This window comes from Saccopteryx leptura, chromosome 5 (genome assembly GCF_036850995.1).
Source record: "Saccopteryx leptura isolate mSacLep1 chromosome 5, mSacLep1_pri_phased_curated, whole genome shotgun sequence".
NCBI classification, from domain to species: domain Eukaryota; kingdom Metazoa; phylum Chordata; class Mammalia; order Chiroptera; family Emballonuridae; genus Saccopteryx; species Saccopteryx leptura.
Window position 1 is genome coordinate 59,611,714 of NC_089507.1, and position 16,950 is coordinate 59,628,663.

General features: G+C 43.3%; 1 protein-coding gene across 2 annotated transcripts in view; it reads left to right on the forward strand.

The window, feature by feature from the left end:
- The window catches only part of FRAS1 (Fraser extracellular matrix complex subunit 1), a 513,532-nt gene that overhangs the window by 337,064 nt on the left and 159,518 nt on the right, over nt 1–16,950 (forward strand). For both annotated transcript variants that reach the window (XR_010751479.1, XM_066384281.1), the window contains exons 24-29: nt 1,059–1,199; nt 2,076–2,216; nt 3,851–3,991; nt 7,849–8,119; nt 11,983–12,067; nt 14,865–15,191. Coding sequence is in view for 1 of the 2 variants with exons in the window: in XM_066384281.1 (XP_066240378.1) it covers nt 1,059–1,199; nt 2,076–2,216; nt 3,851–3,991; nt 7,849–8,119; nt 11,983–12,067; nt 14,865–15,191 (1,106 nt within the window). In the remaining variant the exon portion in view is untranslated. The remainder of the gene's footprint in view (nt 1–1,058; nt 1,200–2,075; nt 2,217–3,850; nt 3,992–7,848; nt 8,120–11,982; nt 12,068–14,864; nt 15,192–16,950) is intronic.

The following is a 16,950-nucleotide window of genomic DNA, read 5'->3' on the forward strand; positions in this document are numbered from 1 at the left end:
TGCACATTGTAATGCCGACGGCCGAGGCCAGGCAGATCCACATTGGTTTCTGGCAGACCGTATAGAAACTGCGGAGCTGGAAAGTGTCGGGCCATTCCATTTAATAGTCTCACAACGCAGACGTGCACACAGGCAGGGGAAACCCGCTTCTCAGGCAAAGAAACAGCAAGAACGGCCCCTCCCAGCGGCAGGCAGGCAGTCTGCTATCCACCATTTGCCTGAGCACAAGCACCTATAGCCTTATATAGACCATACACATGTGGTATGCTGACACGTGCTCACGCACCAATCAGGCAAAGTGCTTGCAGCCGGTAAACCAGCAAGCACACCTAACACAGCTGTTTCCCCACACACACCTGTGGCTGAGACCCACTACAACACAAGCTCCTTGAGAGCAAGGTCTACATCTATCCCTTTATACCCTGGTTCAGTGCTGTGAGTGAATGAACATGTAAAGGAATTAGTTTTGCTCTACATGAGATCTTTTATTTCAGTGAGCTCTTTAACTCTGGACAGTTCCTTTATGCCCTGCTTAATTCTACCATTGCTAGCTAGTTCTTTCTGCGGCGGTCGTCAGCACCTGATCTTTGAGAAGTACAGAGTCGTGCGGCTGGTCTCAGTGGAGACAGTAGGTGGATTCTAATTTGACCCTCTGACATCCTTTCCCTCTCAAGCATTTGGAGGAGATCCAAATTAGGTCTGGGGAGTAGTTGACCACTTCCTATAGCAGGCGTTGCCTGAAGATGTGTGGCTCAAGGATAGAGAACTCAGGGCCCATGGAATAAGATCAAGTTGATGTGGCTCCTCCACCACCCTACTGACAAGCAGGCTGTGCAGCAGCACGGAGCGATCCGTGTACATGCTCATGTCTAACATAATTAGGAAACACCGAACCTCCGAGAGATGTTCAGGCTACTACAAGTAGAGCCTCGTTAGTGCTCACTTATCAGACATCTCTTGTGTTGCCCTCACTTTCCCCCTTGCCGCTGCAGACAGCATCCTCATCAATTAGGCACTGGACAGAAAGGAAGCCGATCTAATGTGGACTTTCTCTGTAGAGTGTGATTGGAGTTGCAATGCGTGCAGCGGGCCTCTGAGGACGGACTGCCTGCAGTGCGTGGATGGCTACATCCTGCAGGACGGGGCCTGCGTGGAGCAGTGCGCGCCATCATTTTACCAGGACTCAGGTCTCTGCAAGAGTAAGTGTCACCCACACGTGCTCATCCATGCTCCAGCCTCCTCTGGGAAGGAGCCTGTGGCAAGGGTTCACTCTGGCTTTTTATGAAATTTCTTTCCTAAGAACTTTTCTTTGGTATAATGAAAATGTTTTCTTTTTTCCCCCTCTCATGCCCAAATATAACATAACATTTCCTACAGTTTGAGGGCAGTATGGAATCTTGGGGGGATCTATGGCCACAGAAATAGGTCTATTTTGGCCATTACTTTTGGATTTTCTTAGAAATGGAAAGGCCTGTGCTCCAGATGGAAAGGTCTGTGTACTCTGCTCACTGGAGCACATGGAAAGACCACATGATTACACCGCCTGCTCCCCACAACCCTCCTTACACCTTACATCTCACCTTCACCTTTCTCGGCCCCGTACCTGCTCCCGCCTCTATTTAACACCACACAATTTCCAGACCCTGAGACGCCGCCCAGAGTGTGTGGTTAACAATGTTGGCAGACTGATATTGGCTGGGTGAGTCAGGGGAAGCAGTACAGAGGGCCAAGGATTAGTTAATAACGTAACGGCTAATATCTGTTCATTTCTAGTTTGCCTAGTATTTCCCATTATTTACTGTGGTCTTCACCCAGGGAGCTGGGTGGGACAGTATGTCCACTGCCGTTTTACAGGAGAGAACACCGAGGTTCAGAGAAGTGACATAATTAGTTCTGTCACCCAGCTAGTAAGTACAACAGTCACACCAGAAGGCGGGCTCCTCGACCCCCAGGCTGCGGCTTTGCCCGCATGCCAGATCATATTGTTCACTGCTGTCTAGCGCTGCCTCGCTGTGAGGCCCAGGAGGCCCAGGGAAAGCGTGCACGTTCCTGTTCACTTGACTTCTGTCGTTTAGGCTGTGACAGCCACTGTCTCCGGTGCCACGGTCCCCATGAGTGCACCCTCTGCGAGGAGCCGTTTCTTCTCTTGGAAGCCCGGTGTGTCCAGGAGTGTGGGAAGGGATTCCTTGCAGATCATGCAGATCAGAAATGCACAGGTAACTTGGAGACCATGCTGAGTTCTCTGGAAAGAAGCAAAGGCAGCAAGCAAGGCAGGTGTGCTGGTCCTCAGGTAACCGAGGAGAATCGGAATTACTGGTAGCGTGAAAAGCCAGGGACTGGGCCTGAGTGATTGATGACTTCCCATGTGCTCAGCCAATTGCTGGTTAAACAGAACATAGAAGAGCAGGCCGATAACTCCCTTGCACAAATCAATATTGTCCCTAACAGTCATGGAAATGAAGCCAATATTTTATGGAATGTATAGCTTATATTGAACTAAGGTGTGGTATTCATTAAGAGTAGATGATTAGCCCTGTTGGTATGAGCACAGAATTTTCGGTGTGCGGCCTGAATAACCAGTGACCCTGATATTGCTATAATATTCTTGAAGAGTAGGATTTCTGGTGAGACACAGTAAAATTAAAGTTAAGCCCAAAGTCTTAATTACTGTGTTCATGGAGTTATTCACAGGAGTTTTCTACCAAAAACTTGGTGCAGTTTGCCCCACTTTAATGAATACCTGACATTTAATAGTGATGCCATTATCCAGGCATATAGCTTTTTATAGTTCACCAAATTTCCTTCATCTGCGGTATGTCAGGCAGGCACTGTGAACACTGTTTTACAAGTGAAAAAAACAAAGAGGCTTAAGAGTGTTAACCAGGACAACATAAAATAAGAGACCAAACCCAAGTTGTTTTAAAAAGCTAACCATTTATTTATTTATTTTAGAGAAGGGAGACAGAGAGAGAGAGAGAGAAGGGGGGGGAGGAGCAGGAAGCATCAACTCCCATATGTGTCTTGACCGGGCAACCCCAGGGTTTTGAACCAGCAACCTCAGTGTTCCAGGTCAACGCTTTAACCACTGCACCACCACAGGTCAGGCCGAAGTTGTTTTATTCTAACCCAGGGCCCTTAAACTATACTGTGCTGCTTCTCTCTAACAAAATCTTAATATGGAAGCATAAAAATTAAGCAGTGAACACTTGATTTATAATGTTCTATATATAAACTTGACCCAAAGAAATAGTCTGTGGTTCTTTAAATAGCTTACTCTTTGTGTGCATTTAAATAATAACAATAAAACTAACACAAGAGTAGCAGTGATAGTTGTAATGCAATTGTGTCCGTTTTGTGTGCCAGGCACTGTTCTAGTCATGGTGCATTATAACACATGTGATCTTTCCAGCAATCACTTACATTAAATGCTATTAGTTTCTATATTTTTAAGACAAGAAAATGGCACCACAGAGTGTTAAAGGAACTTGTCCAAGTTTGGCAGCTGATAAGTGGTAGAGGAAGAGCTGAACCCAGAAAGGGCCTATGCTCTTAATCACTATAAACTGCCTCTCTTACAAGTCAATATAGTTAACTTTTATAACAATCCATTTATGTGAAACATTTTTAGATCACAGTGTATAAAGCAAGAGTGCCCCTCCCTGTTCATGCTCCTTCCGAGGGTAGACCAGCTCTCTGTGGAATTCTGTAGGAAACTGTTGGAGTTCTCTTTTGCTGCAGCTGAGGGCCTGGGTTGCTTGTGCGCTCACACTTCATTGCTTTCTCATTGGTGGCCCTAGCTGGGTGTCCGTGCCTTTGTTGTGTGTCATTTAGTTTGTCTTCTCTTCAATAGCCTGCCCTGGGGGGTGTTTGCAGTGCAGCCACAGAAGCCGGTGTCACCGCTGTGACCATGGATTCTTTCTGAAGAGTGGCCTCTGTGTTCCCATCTGCGTTCCTGGCTTCTCTACCCACTCTTCTAATGAAACATGTGCTGGTAAGTACTTCTCCACTGACGGTCGGGGTGTATTTACCTGTAATATCTACATGCAAAGGCTGAGTTTGCACATGTAACTGACTCGTGGTATAAAATGCAGGGTTCCAGTTCTTAAAGAAAACTCTAGTGCTGCTAAGACTAAGGAACTCTTTATAGAACATGAAAAATAGGTTTGGCCCATGGCTCAGTGGATAGAGCATCGGCCTGGAGTATAGATGTCCCAGGTTCGATTCCTAGTCAGGGCAGAAGTGACCAGTTGCTTTCCTCCATCCTTCTCCTCCTTCTCTCCTTCTTCCTGTCCCACAGCCAGTGGCTCGATTGGTTCGAGCATGGCCCCAGGTGCTGAGGAGGGTTTGGTTGGTCTAAGCACATCCACCTTGAACACTAAAAATAGCTCAGTTTATTTGATCATCTGCCCAAGATGGGGTTGCCAGGTGGATCCCAGTCAGTGTGCATGTGGGAGTCTGTCTCATTATCTCCCTTCCTCTTACTTAACAACAACAAAAAAAAGAGCATGAAAAATTGGGAAAACAACTTCTAAGATTTTTGGAGGAGAAAAGAAGCAAGCTGTGTTTTAAAAGTCAACTGTCAGATTAGAAATTTGGCATAAGCCTTACTTATGTTCTTTAACTACAGTTATGTTGTGGAAAATTACGTCTATACTTATATAAGATGTATTTATATTTATATAAACCTGAAGAGCTGATTATGCCAGGGTGCAGTAGTGCATCTTTTGTGCATACACTGGAAATAAATTGTACAGAAATAATGAATAATGTGAGGAACCTGCCCTGTTAGGTTCATACATTTGAAGCCAGTGGATTTCAAGACATACTGTTTGCCATTAAGAGTAAAGAACAAGTTAAAGGGATGGAGCTGGTCTTGTCCAACACATCAGTGGACACTTGGCCTTACACAACAATGAGAAGCAAATTTAAATTTAACCTCCATTTTGAACCTCAAAAATTTTATAGGTGACTAAAGTTTGTCATAGTTCTGTTATAGCTGAGTATTCGTTGGCATTGGGTATCCTTTACCAATAATGTGAGACATAGTTTAACACCTGTAGTCAGTCATATTTTTTATCTCTGTATTTTTTTTTTTTTGTATTTTTCTGAAGCTGGAAACGGGGAGAGACAGACAGACTCCCGCATGCGCCCGACCGGGATCCACCCGGCACGCCCACCAGGGGCGACGCTCTGCCCACTAGGGGGCAATGCTCTGCCCCTCCGGGGCGTTGCTCTGCCATGACCAGAGCCACTCTAGTGCCTGGGGCAGAGGCCAAGGAGCCATCCCCAGCGCCCGGGCCATCTTTGCTCCAATGGAGCCTTGGCCTCGGGAGGGGAAGAGAGAAACAGAGAGGAAGGGGGGGTGGAGAAGCAAATGGGCGCTTCTCCTGTGTGCCCTGGCCAGGAATCGAACCCGGGACTTCTGCACGCCAGGCCGACGCTCTACTGCTAGCCAACCAGCCAGGCCCTATCTCTGTATTTTTGACCACCAAAGATATTAAGACTTCATATGGGAAAAAGTATTTTTGATTTATTTTAATGTGATCCTTCTGAAAACCCCGAATACTTGAGAGTCGGCTTATTCCTCTTGGCATGTAATACAAGTCAACATCAAATATGAATTCTACTTACAATAGAAGTAGTTCCTTTGAAACTTGACATTTCCCAACTGTCTTGTCTGACCTACACATAGAAGGAAACTCAACTGATTCACGTCCAGGCAAAACAACTTGCAAGAGACAGAATGGTTGGAAATCCTAATTCATCCATCAACTCTTTCCCATGGACAAGACTGTAAATGTTTTAAACAAAGGGTATATATTGTACATGAATTCTGAAGATAAGCCATTGACAGTCCCACTGCACTGTAGATTAACTGGTAATGTTCTAGCATTGATATTAGAAACTCACCTCTTTTCCTGCCTTTGGTGGGTCTGATGGTCAGAGATGACAGATCACAGTCTTAGTTTGTTTATTTATTTATTTATTTATTTATTTATTTATTTATTTATTTTTGTATTTTCTGAAGCTGGAAATGGGGAGAGACAGTCAGACAGACTCCTGCATGCGCCCGACCTGGATCCACCCGGCACGCCCACCAGGGGCTACGCTCTGCCCACCAGGGGGCGATGCTCTGCCCATCCTGGGCGTTGCTATGTTGCGACCAGAGCCACTCTAGCGCCTGGGGCAGAGGCCACAGAGCCATCCCCAGCGGCCGGGCTATCTTTGCTCCAATGGAGCCTTAGCTGCGGGAGGGGAAGAGAGAGACAGAGAGGAAGGAGAGGGGGAGGGGTGGAGAAGCAGATGGGCACCTCTCCTGTGTTCCCTGGCAGGGAATTGAACCTGGGACTTCTGCACGCCAGGCCGATGCTCTACCACTGAGCCAACCGGCCAGGGCTAACACAGTTTTAGGATAGGACTGTGGTTTTCAACCCTGACGCCCGATAGGATTACCCAGGGAGTCTGTAAAATTACTAAGGTCTCACTCAGAACATGTGAGTCAGGATCTCTGGTGGTGGAGCTCCCGTATCCTTACTGTTTTCAAAATCCCTATGTGATTCCTTATTGTTATTATTATTATTGAATTATAATTCCAATACCATAAAATTCACAATTCAGTGGTTTTTAGTATGTTCACAAAGTTATGCAACGATCACATCACCACTATCCAATTCCAGGACATTTTACTCACCCTAAAAAGAAATCCGGCAACCATTAGGAGTCTCTCCCCACTGCCCCATCACCCCAGCCGCTGGCAATCACTGATCTACTTTCTGTCTCTATGAATTTGCCTAGTCTAGACATTTCACACAAATAGAGTCATACAATATGTGGCCTTATGTCCTTTATGTCTGGCTTCTTTCGCCTGGTATAAGGTTTTCAAGGTTATTCCATGGTGTAACATGTATCAATCAGTAGTAGTACATCATGTCCTTTTATGCATCTGTTAATCAGTTGATGAACATCTGAATGTTTCCATTTTTTTAGCTATTATGAATAATTTTGCTGTGAACATTTGTGTACAAGTTTTTGTACGGATATGTTTTCAGTTCTCTTGGGTTCATGCCTAAGAGAGGAGTTGGTGGGTCACATGGTAGCTCTATATTTAATTATCTGAGGAACCGCCAGACTGTTTCCCCAAGTGGCTGCACTATTTCACATTCCTACCAGCCATGTATGAGGGTTCTGAATTCTCCCATCCTCAGGAACAGGTTTTGTTGTCCTTTCTGGCGGGTGTGAAGTGGTATCACATTGTGGCTTTAATTTGCATTTCCATGATTGCTGATGATGTTCAGCACCTTTTCATGTGCTTATTGGCCTTCCTAAATCTTCTTTGGGGAAATGCTTATTCAAATTCTTTGCCTATTTTAAAACTGGGTTATTTGTCTTTTACTGCACTTGAAGAGTTCTTTATACATTCCATATTCAAGTTCCTTTTCAGGTATGTCTGATTTGCAAATATTTTATCCCGTTCTGTGACTTGTCTTTTTGCTTTCTTGCTGCTGTCGTTGGAAGCACAAATTTTTTCAGTTCTAACGATGCTAATTTATCTATTTTTTCTTTTGTCACTTGTGCTTTTTTTTTGGTTATATTTAAGAAAGCATTGCCTAATTCAAGATCACCAAGATTTACTCCTTATATTTTTCTAGGAGTTTTATAGTTTCACATACAAAATAAGATCCTATGTTATTTTCATGTGCATCCAGGGTGTGAGAACCACTTAATTAGAAGGAAGGTTATGGTGTCTCATCTTTGGAGCTCTAAAGGAGCATTACAAGCCTATTTCTTTTCACACACACCTAAGTAGTGAATTACCAAGCCTGACCTTTGGATTCGTATGTTTTCCAGGCAAAATACGCACTCCTGGTCTTCATGTGAATGGTTCTCTCACCCTTGCAATTGGCTCAACGATGCCACTGGATTTTTCCCTCCTAAATGTCCAGGACCAGGATGGCAGGGTCGAAGACCTCCTGTTCCATGTTGTGAGCACACCCACCAATGGCCAGCTGGTGCTCTCCAGGAATGGAAAAGAGGTTCAGCTCGACAAAGCGGGCCACTTTAGCTGGAAAGATGTGAATGAGAAAAAAGTGCTTTTAGTGCACAGCAAAGACAAACCCAGGTGACTAAGTGTTCTGCTTCCCTCCTGCTTCCTTCCCACCAGCGCCCTGTGCCTCCCTGTCCCCCAACTCCCCCTTTCTCAGTAGTTATCCCTCCTCTTCTGGGAAGGATCCATGCTCCACAAATGCCAAATGCTTTCAGCTGCCTGTCATCATTTCACTTGAATTGCTCAGAGAGCGTGCTTCTGTTAGAGGCTTTTTTATTTTATCACATAATTATGGGTAATTCTCTACTGCGACAGGAAAGTTCCTGGTACAATTGCCCAGTCTTTTGGCCCAGCAGAAACAAAACCGGATATACACTCAGAGGCTGCAGCTGCTTGTTGGACATTAGCATAATAGACTAGGAGTAAGGAGTGGCTGGAGGACGGGGTACACGCTTGTCAAGGTGTCGTATGGGTCCCAGAATTTCAGAGTTGGAAGGAAACAAAGAATCGGTTAACTTTTTATTATCCACTTTATGGAATTAATTGTGGTTAATTTTTAAGCCCTATCCAGTTTTCCTCTGATGCCTCGCACACTTCTGGCCGTCTTCCCGCCTCAGCTGACATATGCTTCAGGGATGCAATTGAATGTTAATACCAACCCCAGCAAATACAGCCGTGTAATTAGCAGAGTAGATCTATTAAGCAGAAATCAGAAATGTACCCCAAAGATTAGCCTCTTGGATTATCCTTCATCCTGCTCTGCTTCATTAGTGCAGATAATTCAGAGTAGACTATGTTTGTAAACAAGCAGTTGATACCCAGGGAATAGTGATAAGGAAACAGTGAATATTTTCTATTGTCACCACTAAACTTGAGATTTTTTTTTTAAGGTTTGAGCTAGGACGAATATGGGGAGAAAAGTAAATGACATTTTCCCTATTTGCAGTTCAGAACCATCTTACAGGGACACAAACAACTAATGTTCACTGAGTGCTGACTGTAAGCCAGGCACTGTTAAGCACTTTATATAAGTTCTGCGTATTTATATTTCCAGGCTACAGATAGACACCAAGACCTTGAGAGTGTACGTGATCTTGGCCAAGGCCTTACACCTTACAGTCACAGAGCTGAGACCAACCCAAGGCTGGCTGATTCCACAGCCCATGCCTTGAGCCACTATGATTTCTGCCTTCTTAATAGTAGCAGGAATAATGGGCATGCTTCTCTCCTCCAGAGGCGGACAGAGTATTGCCACAGATGGAGCTTAAGACTCCAGTGTTTGTTGTCATAGAACCACTCTTCAAAATCAAGCTCCATCTCCTGCATTCATTTTACTGCAAGTATAGTTAAGTGTTTGCATCACACACACCCCCATGATCGTAGTTTTTTGTTTTGGAATCACTTGTGCAATGTGTATAAGGTACAGAAAGCTTCAAAGACAACCAAACTGAAGCCTCTTGTCTACCTAATCTCTTTAGTTTCGTATCACCTATTTTTTTTTTTTTTTTTTACAGAGTCAGCTTTTGTACTCCTAAACAGGACCAAGAATGGCAACTATTTTTAGGGAATTTTTAGTACTTTTGGGGGAGATACTTAACATTGGCGTTTTTTTATGTAAAAATGTAAACAGAAGAAAGAATGAGAGGATAGTAAAACAAGCAGGGTTGGTAGAATCTCATGAAAAAAGGAAAGTATATGTCTCAGAATGGTATGAAAACAAAAGACACCACCCGCTGCTGTCTTTCCCCGTGCAAACACTTATCACGATTGTTTAGGGTTGGAGTTCTGGGGGATGGAATTTCTCTGCAGTGGAATGCTTGTGGAACAGACAAACTAAATATAGTCACAGTAGCCGGGGTAAGTGGGCACTGCTGAGGTCGTTTGTCCCCAGTAGGTTCCTTGTTCATATGGTTGCTCCCACCAATGGCAGCCTCTTGAAGTCTGGAAGTGGGGATGGAGAAGAGCAGGATTTAAATGGGGCAGAAAATGAAGGGAAATATAAAATTGGAGGGAATACAAGTGAAGTCTTTTTTTTAAAAAAAAACCCTCAAGTTTATTGAGGTACAACTTGCATTTAACAATTCCCTATTTTAAAGTGCACTGTTCTATGAGTGCTAACAAGTGCATACCGTCTAGCTGTCTTGAGACCCAACCACATTCAAGATATAAAGCAGTTCTCTCACCCAAAAAACTCCATTAACAATTCCTTTCCCAGTCCCTGGCAACCACTGATCTTTTTTTCCCCCATGTAGTTTTACCCTTTCTGAAATGTCACGCGAATAGAATCAGATAATATGTAGTCTTTTGTTTCTGGCTTTTGCTATAGTGCTTTTGAGATCCGTCTGCATTCTTTTTTTTTTTAATGTATTTTTCTGAAGCTGGAAACGGGGAGAGACAGTCAGACAGACTCCCGCATGCGCCCGACCGGGATCCACCCGGCACGCCCACCAGGGGGCGACGCTCTGCCCACCAGGCGGCGATGCTCTGCCCCTCCGGGGCGTCGCTCTGTTGCGACCAGAGCCACTCTAGCGCCTGGGGCAGAGGCCAAGGAGCCATCCCCAGCGCCCGGACCATCTTTGCTCCAATGGAGCCTCGGCTGTGGGAGGGGAAGAGAGAGACAGAGAAGAAGGAGAGGGGGAGGGGTGGAGAAGCAGATGGGCGCTTCTCCTGTGTGCCCTGGCTGGGAATCGAACCTGGGACTTCTGCACGCCAGGCCAACACTCTAACACTGAGCCAACCAGCCAGGGCCCTGTCTGCATTCTTTTCTGTATCTGTAGTTATTTCCAAGAATACCTTTTAGAGAACTTTTAGAACAGTGATGTTTTCTCTGAACCTATGTACCCTGATTGATCTATGTCACCCCATTAAAATTAATAATAAAACTAAAAAAAGAAAAGAAAAAAAAAAAGAACAGCAGTCCCTATCATTGACCAGAATTCAAACCTCTCATAATGCATTAATCATGTCTTACCAGCTCACAGTAAGTTCTGTGCTTGGTTTGGCTTTGAAGAGAGCAACGACTACTTTCCCTTCTAGAAGTCTCTGAAGCTGCTGAAACAGCACTCATTTATGGGGAGTAAAAACCACAACAAAGAATGAGCCTTGTTTTGTTTCCTTAATTAGGATTCTTTAGTTTCAAGTAATGGAAGTCAACACAGCTAGATTAAGGAAATGGTAAGGCTTGTTACAACATTGCAGGTATGGCTCCCATCTCAAAGACATCAAGCAAGTGCAGCCGGGCTCTGGGGCAAGCCAGGGAGCTCAGCCAGGAAAAGGAAGCAGGACTGGATTCTTTCTTTTGTCTCCGTGTCTTGGCTCATAGGCTTCATTGACCTCTCTCCTGGAACTGGCTTTCTCCACATTCTCATCAATACTATGGTTTCCCAATAGTCAATAATCAGACATCCTTCCCTAATCAAGTCCACATTAAATGTTGCATGTGTATTGCTGGAGGGGATAGATAGAGTCATGTAATGAAAGTGTTGCAAACATTGTTATTTGGGGTCCACTCACTTGAATTGGGTGGGGCTTGGGGAGATGGTTTACCTGGAAGAGGAACTCATTGAGAACTACTCAAAGATTATGAAAAAATTTTTTTATTCTTTAATTTTACCATTAGGCTACAATCTATTACTAACCTTTCTTGGCCCAAAAACTGGTTTTCAACTCTTTATATATTCAACTTAGAAAAATAGAAGAAAATGTTGACATAGTTATTATAATGAAATCTAAGAACATATGGTAGTTTCACCTGCACTTCACTGGGTGTATTCATCTTTATCTGGTTATTTTTATTTATTGTATGAGTGTTACATTACTGTAGTCATTTGATCCAAATACTTCCATGCACATAACCCAAAAATATTTTCAATCCTTGTCTTTCTAAAGACTGATTTAATGATTGTATTTTCTCATTTCTTTCTTGGGGACTTCTTTAGGAAGGGTTACTTTTCCCTGAAAATTAGTGACCAGCAGTTCTTCTCTGAGCCACAGATGATCAGCATACAAGCATTTTCAACACAGGTAATAAAAATACCATGCTATTAATAATTTCACATGCCTACCAATTCTCAAGCACAAATCAAGGTTTCTTGTAGTTGTAGAAAAAAGGATTGAGCTGAATTAATCTTGTCTCAGTTTTCTCATGGAATATTTTTAGTACTTGCAGGCAATAATCACAGCAGCAACAATTACTAATACATATATAGTGCTCATTGTAGTGTTTCTGATTTAATGCCTATGCCATCCCTATAAGGTGTAATTATCCCCAATTTACAAATGAGGACCCCAAGTCACAGTGGGGTTAAGTAACTTGTCTGGTGACACTGCTAATCAATAGAGAGCTAAGATTTGTGCCAGTAGATCTGGATACAGATTCTGTGTTCTGGACCATTGCATTCTGGTGCCTTCTTTTGCTATAACCGAGTCCAAAACTAGCCCATCAAAATAATTTGAGGTGTGCTAATTTTTAAGACTCTTCATATTTTAGAGAAATGAACCTGTTCTGTCTAAATATTTCTCTCTCCGGGATATGGAATTGTGTTGGCTACTTGTGCCTGTCTATCATACAGCTGGACTGCATTTATTTTAGTCGGCAGTAGTTAGAGGTCCTTATTGAGGATGTACTTATAGAGTTGAGAGATCCTTATTAAGGATCTACTTAAATGTTGTGCCAGTGTGGTCATTTGCCGTACATTGGTATGAGGAAATCACGGTAGATGTTGAAAAACTCAGTGTGAAGTTTCTTCTCTTCTCATCACTCATCTCTGTCAAGTTGTACTCATATGTGTAGAGTACATAGAATGGTAGAATCTCTGAGTCATTGAACTTGAGGGATTGAACAGCTGAAATGTGCAGAGAGAATAGGAAGAGAGATAAATTCTTAATTGTGAACAGCAAGAGAATAGGACATCATCGTGGGAAACCAAAGCTACCTAAATATCCAGATTTCAGTAGTGTGTTACTTGTGATTCAAGGAAGGACATGAAGTTACTGTTTTCAAACTAATATTTTTATATAGTTGGTCCAAAAATGAAAAGACCATGACCATGGATAGACTTGCACCAAAGTGACTGCCAAATGGCATGAAGAGCCCAGCTCAGCTCTTCTTGATGGCGTGCTCACTTTAGGGATGATTGAAGTAGAGGAATGATTACAAATTGATCCTCATTCATTTGATCTTAGGGTTGGGCTAAGAGTATTTTTTGTTTGTTTGTTTTAACTGTAACTAAAATGTGGTCTCTGTAAATAGGGGCAAGAGGGCGACATCAAGCCTCTGGATTTACTGACTTAGATCTTATTCAGTTATTAAGCTCAGAAGTTTGTTTTTGTTGTGTATGTGTTGTGTGTGTGTGTGTGTGTGTGTGTGTGTGTGTGTGTAATATAGTTACTCTAAACGGGTGAGTAAAAGGCCTCGTGCTGGCATGCACAGGTGGCTTTCTCATGGAGGTGGTGAGTTCCCACGGTGCCCTGATTTTTATTTGTTTTCCCAAAGTCAAGTGAGTAAATAGTGAGGGCACATTTTTATTTTATTTACGAGAAACTTTCATCATTTTACCTCTTCAAAAATGGAATTTTAGAAATGAATTTTAATTTATTGTTGTTCCTTTACATTTCTGTGATATTTCAAAGCAGTCTTGAGCCTCCCTGGGATTTTCTCATGTAAAATAATTTAATGTTTTTCATTTATGGATTTTTGACATCCCCTTTGACCTCCCCAATTTATAATCCAAAGGGCCTTTCATTCCCATGTGTAGAATCACAGCTTTTGAATTTTCACTGGGGAATTCTAAGTAGCTATTATCTAGTTTCCTATTATGTGATTATTATAATGATGCATCAGTTAGACATTACTTTAATAGATTTTGAAATTCCCAGGAGGCCAGGAAGGCTAGTTTCAAAAGAAAACCATTTTTATTAAAGAAAGTAATGTGCTGAGAAAAGTCCTAGATGGCTCAACTTGAAATGATATAAAAAACTAATATAATGTTTTTTTTGGCTTCTGGCCTTGATTTTTGTGTGTGTGTGTGTGTGAGAGAGAGATTTTTTTTTATTATGGTTCATTAACTTTTATCTTTGTGAAAGAACATTTATCTGCCTACTCAAGTTTGTCAGAGAAAACCTGATAATCCTAAGGAAAATATATTAAATTTTGCTATATTAGCAGTGTCACATGAATTAATCAGGTGGTTGCCTTACTCAGACCATGATCTTATCAGGCTTTATAACCTGAGCAGGGGTGGGCCCTTTCAAGATATGGAAGAGACAGCTTAAAGCAAATGACTGGGTGGGACCAGAAATAAGCGTGAATTCAGAATGCAACAGTGTTTTACTCCAAGTCAGCATGCTGCAACACGAACTAGAATGAAGTGCTCAACTCCTAACACAAATGCAAAAATTCGGAACATCTTATTAGTCTCTCTTGGCTGCAGACAGCTGGTTGGGCTGCCTGACACTGAGCTGATCGCAGTTACAATGCAGGGCGTGTAGTGTAAATCAAGACAGCGGGGACTTCAAAGCTGTGGAAGCAAGCAGCTCTCGCTGATGACCTCTGGTGAATACTGTAGTCCTGAAGCAGCTTGGGAAACCTCCAGAACCAGAGATGTGAAGTAACCTTATTTGCTGTAATTACGATGACGGATCATACCTTTTGACCAATATGTTCAACGTGCAACAGCTTGGCACTTTGCTAGAACATCTAGAGTTCTAAAAAAAAGCAACAGAATATCAAGTAGATTGCATACAACTGCTCCTAGTCCACTGGATGGTCATCCTTTTTTCCTGCTAAATGGTTTCTCTTCTCTCTCCCTTCATTCTGCAGCCCCCCTATGTGCTGAGAAATGAGGCGCTCCACATTAGCAGAGGAGAGAGGGGAACCATCACCACCCAACTGCTTGACATCCGAGATGATGACAACCCGCAGGATGTGGTAGTGGAAGTGCTGGATCCCCCACGGCATGGCCAGTTGCTTCAAACCCTTCACTCCCCTGCAACTCCCGTCGACGAGTTCCAGCTAGGTGAACTCGCCCGGGGCCTTCTCCACTATGCTCACGATGGCTTAGATAGCACATCCGATGTTGCAGTCTTGCAGCTCAGTGATGGACACTTCTTCCAAAATATACTGTTTCACATGAAGATTGTGCCCAAGGTAGGTGGCAGTCCCAGAGCTACACTATCATTGCTCCTAGATGTTAAGTTTTTTTGCTGACATTCTTTTGCAATTTCATAAAGATATGCGTGGCTATTTATTCAAACATTTATTAAGCGCCTATTATGGAGATACTTAGAACATTCCAAGATGAAGAGAACACATTACCCAATCCCAGGGACAGTATATATTTAGTTAGGAGCACCTTTGATCTGAAAGACCTGGACCCATGTTCAAAAGGTAAGCTTTTGAATCTTTATGTTGATTTGCTTCCATAAAACTGCCTCATTGTCCACTGACCCTTTTGTCTCCTGCCTGAGCGTGATCATAGGAATCAAGTGCACCCCTGTTCTTGTCTGCGCTTCTAAAACAGCACATGCAATAATTGAAGCCCATAACCCAGTTATCGTAATGGATCAAGAGGATGAGTTCAGCCTCTCTGTTAGCCCAGCTGGAGTAGGGAGAGGGAGCTCTCTCCTAGTCATCATAGGAGTCTGTGCTGGGGGGTAGGAGCCATGTTTCTCAGGCTTGTCAGTCCCATGCCGCCTCTGTTATGTTTCTGCCATACCTGTGAGCACCCACCCTATTATTTACTTAATTTTTTTTTTTTTTTGTATTTTTCTGAAGCTGGAAACAGGGAGAGACAGTCAGACAGACTCCCACATGCGCCTGACCTGGATCCACCTGGCACACCCACCAGGGGTGACGCTTTGCCCACCAGGGGGCGATGCTCTGCCCCTCCGGGGCATCGTTCTGTTGCGACCAGAGCCACTCTAGCGCCTGGGGCAGAGGCCAAGGAGCCATCCCCAGCGCCCGGGCCATCTTTGCTCCAATGGAGCCTCGGCTGCGGGAGGGGAAGAGAGAGACAGAGAGGAAGGAGAGGGGGAGGGGTGGAGAAGCAGATGGGCGCTTCTCCTGTGTGCCCTGGCCGGGAATCGAACCCGGGACTTCTGCACGCCAGGCCGATGCTCTACCACTGAGCCAACCAGCCAGGGCCTTAATTTTTTTTTTTAATCAACTTCCTTTTTTACTGTGGCCTCATCCTCAAATAATACTTTTGAAATCATGGACTTAATGTAGAATTATGCTTTTTTTCTATAATAGTAAATTAATATTTAACCATTTTACAAAATTTCATCCATGTACTACATAAAGTATCTTGGATACTACTACTGAGATAGCTGTCACATGTGGGAAATGCTGGGCTAACTCAAAGAGATCTATTGAAAAATATTTTCAAAACCATTTATGGTTTGGTGGTATTTATGAGATTTTTATTTTAACTTACTTATTTTTAATTTATTCATTTTGGGGGAGGGGTGGGAGAGCAGGAATTATCAACTCCCATATGTGCCTTGACCAGGCAAGCCCAGTGTTTTGAACCGGCAACTTCAGTGTTCCAGGTTGACGCTTTATCCACTGTGCCACCACAGTCGATTTGATGGTATTTCATTAGAAGCTCTTTTCTGTATGGTAGCAAAAATGGCTCTTTCCCATGGTGGCAGACTGAGAGACGTAATTATTTTGAAACTTTTCATTCTAAATATCAGTGCCTAATGAAGTGTCATTAATGATCAGCTACAGAGACTGATTTGAAGAAAACAAGTTAGAAATCCCTTGTCACTTTCTCACCAGTGATCACTCAGAAGTTGTGATTGATCCTCGTGAAGGTGAACACCTGAATCTAAGACGCTTTGCTAGCTAGTTTCTCAGGCTCTTGTCTCATTATTTTCAGCTGCTGAAAACAGTGATGGGAGAG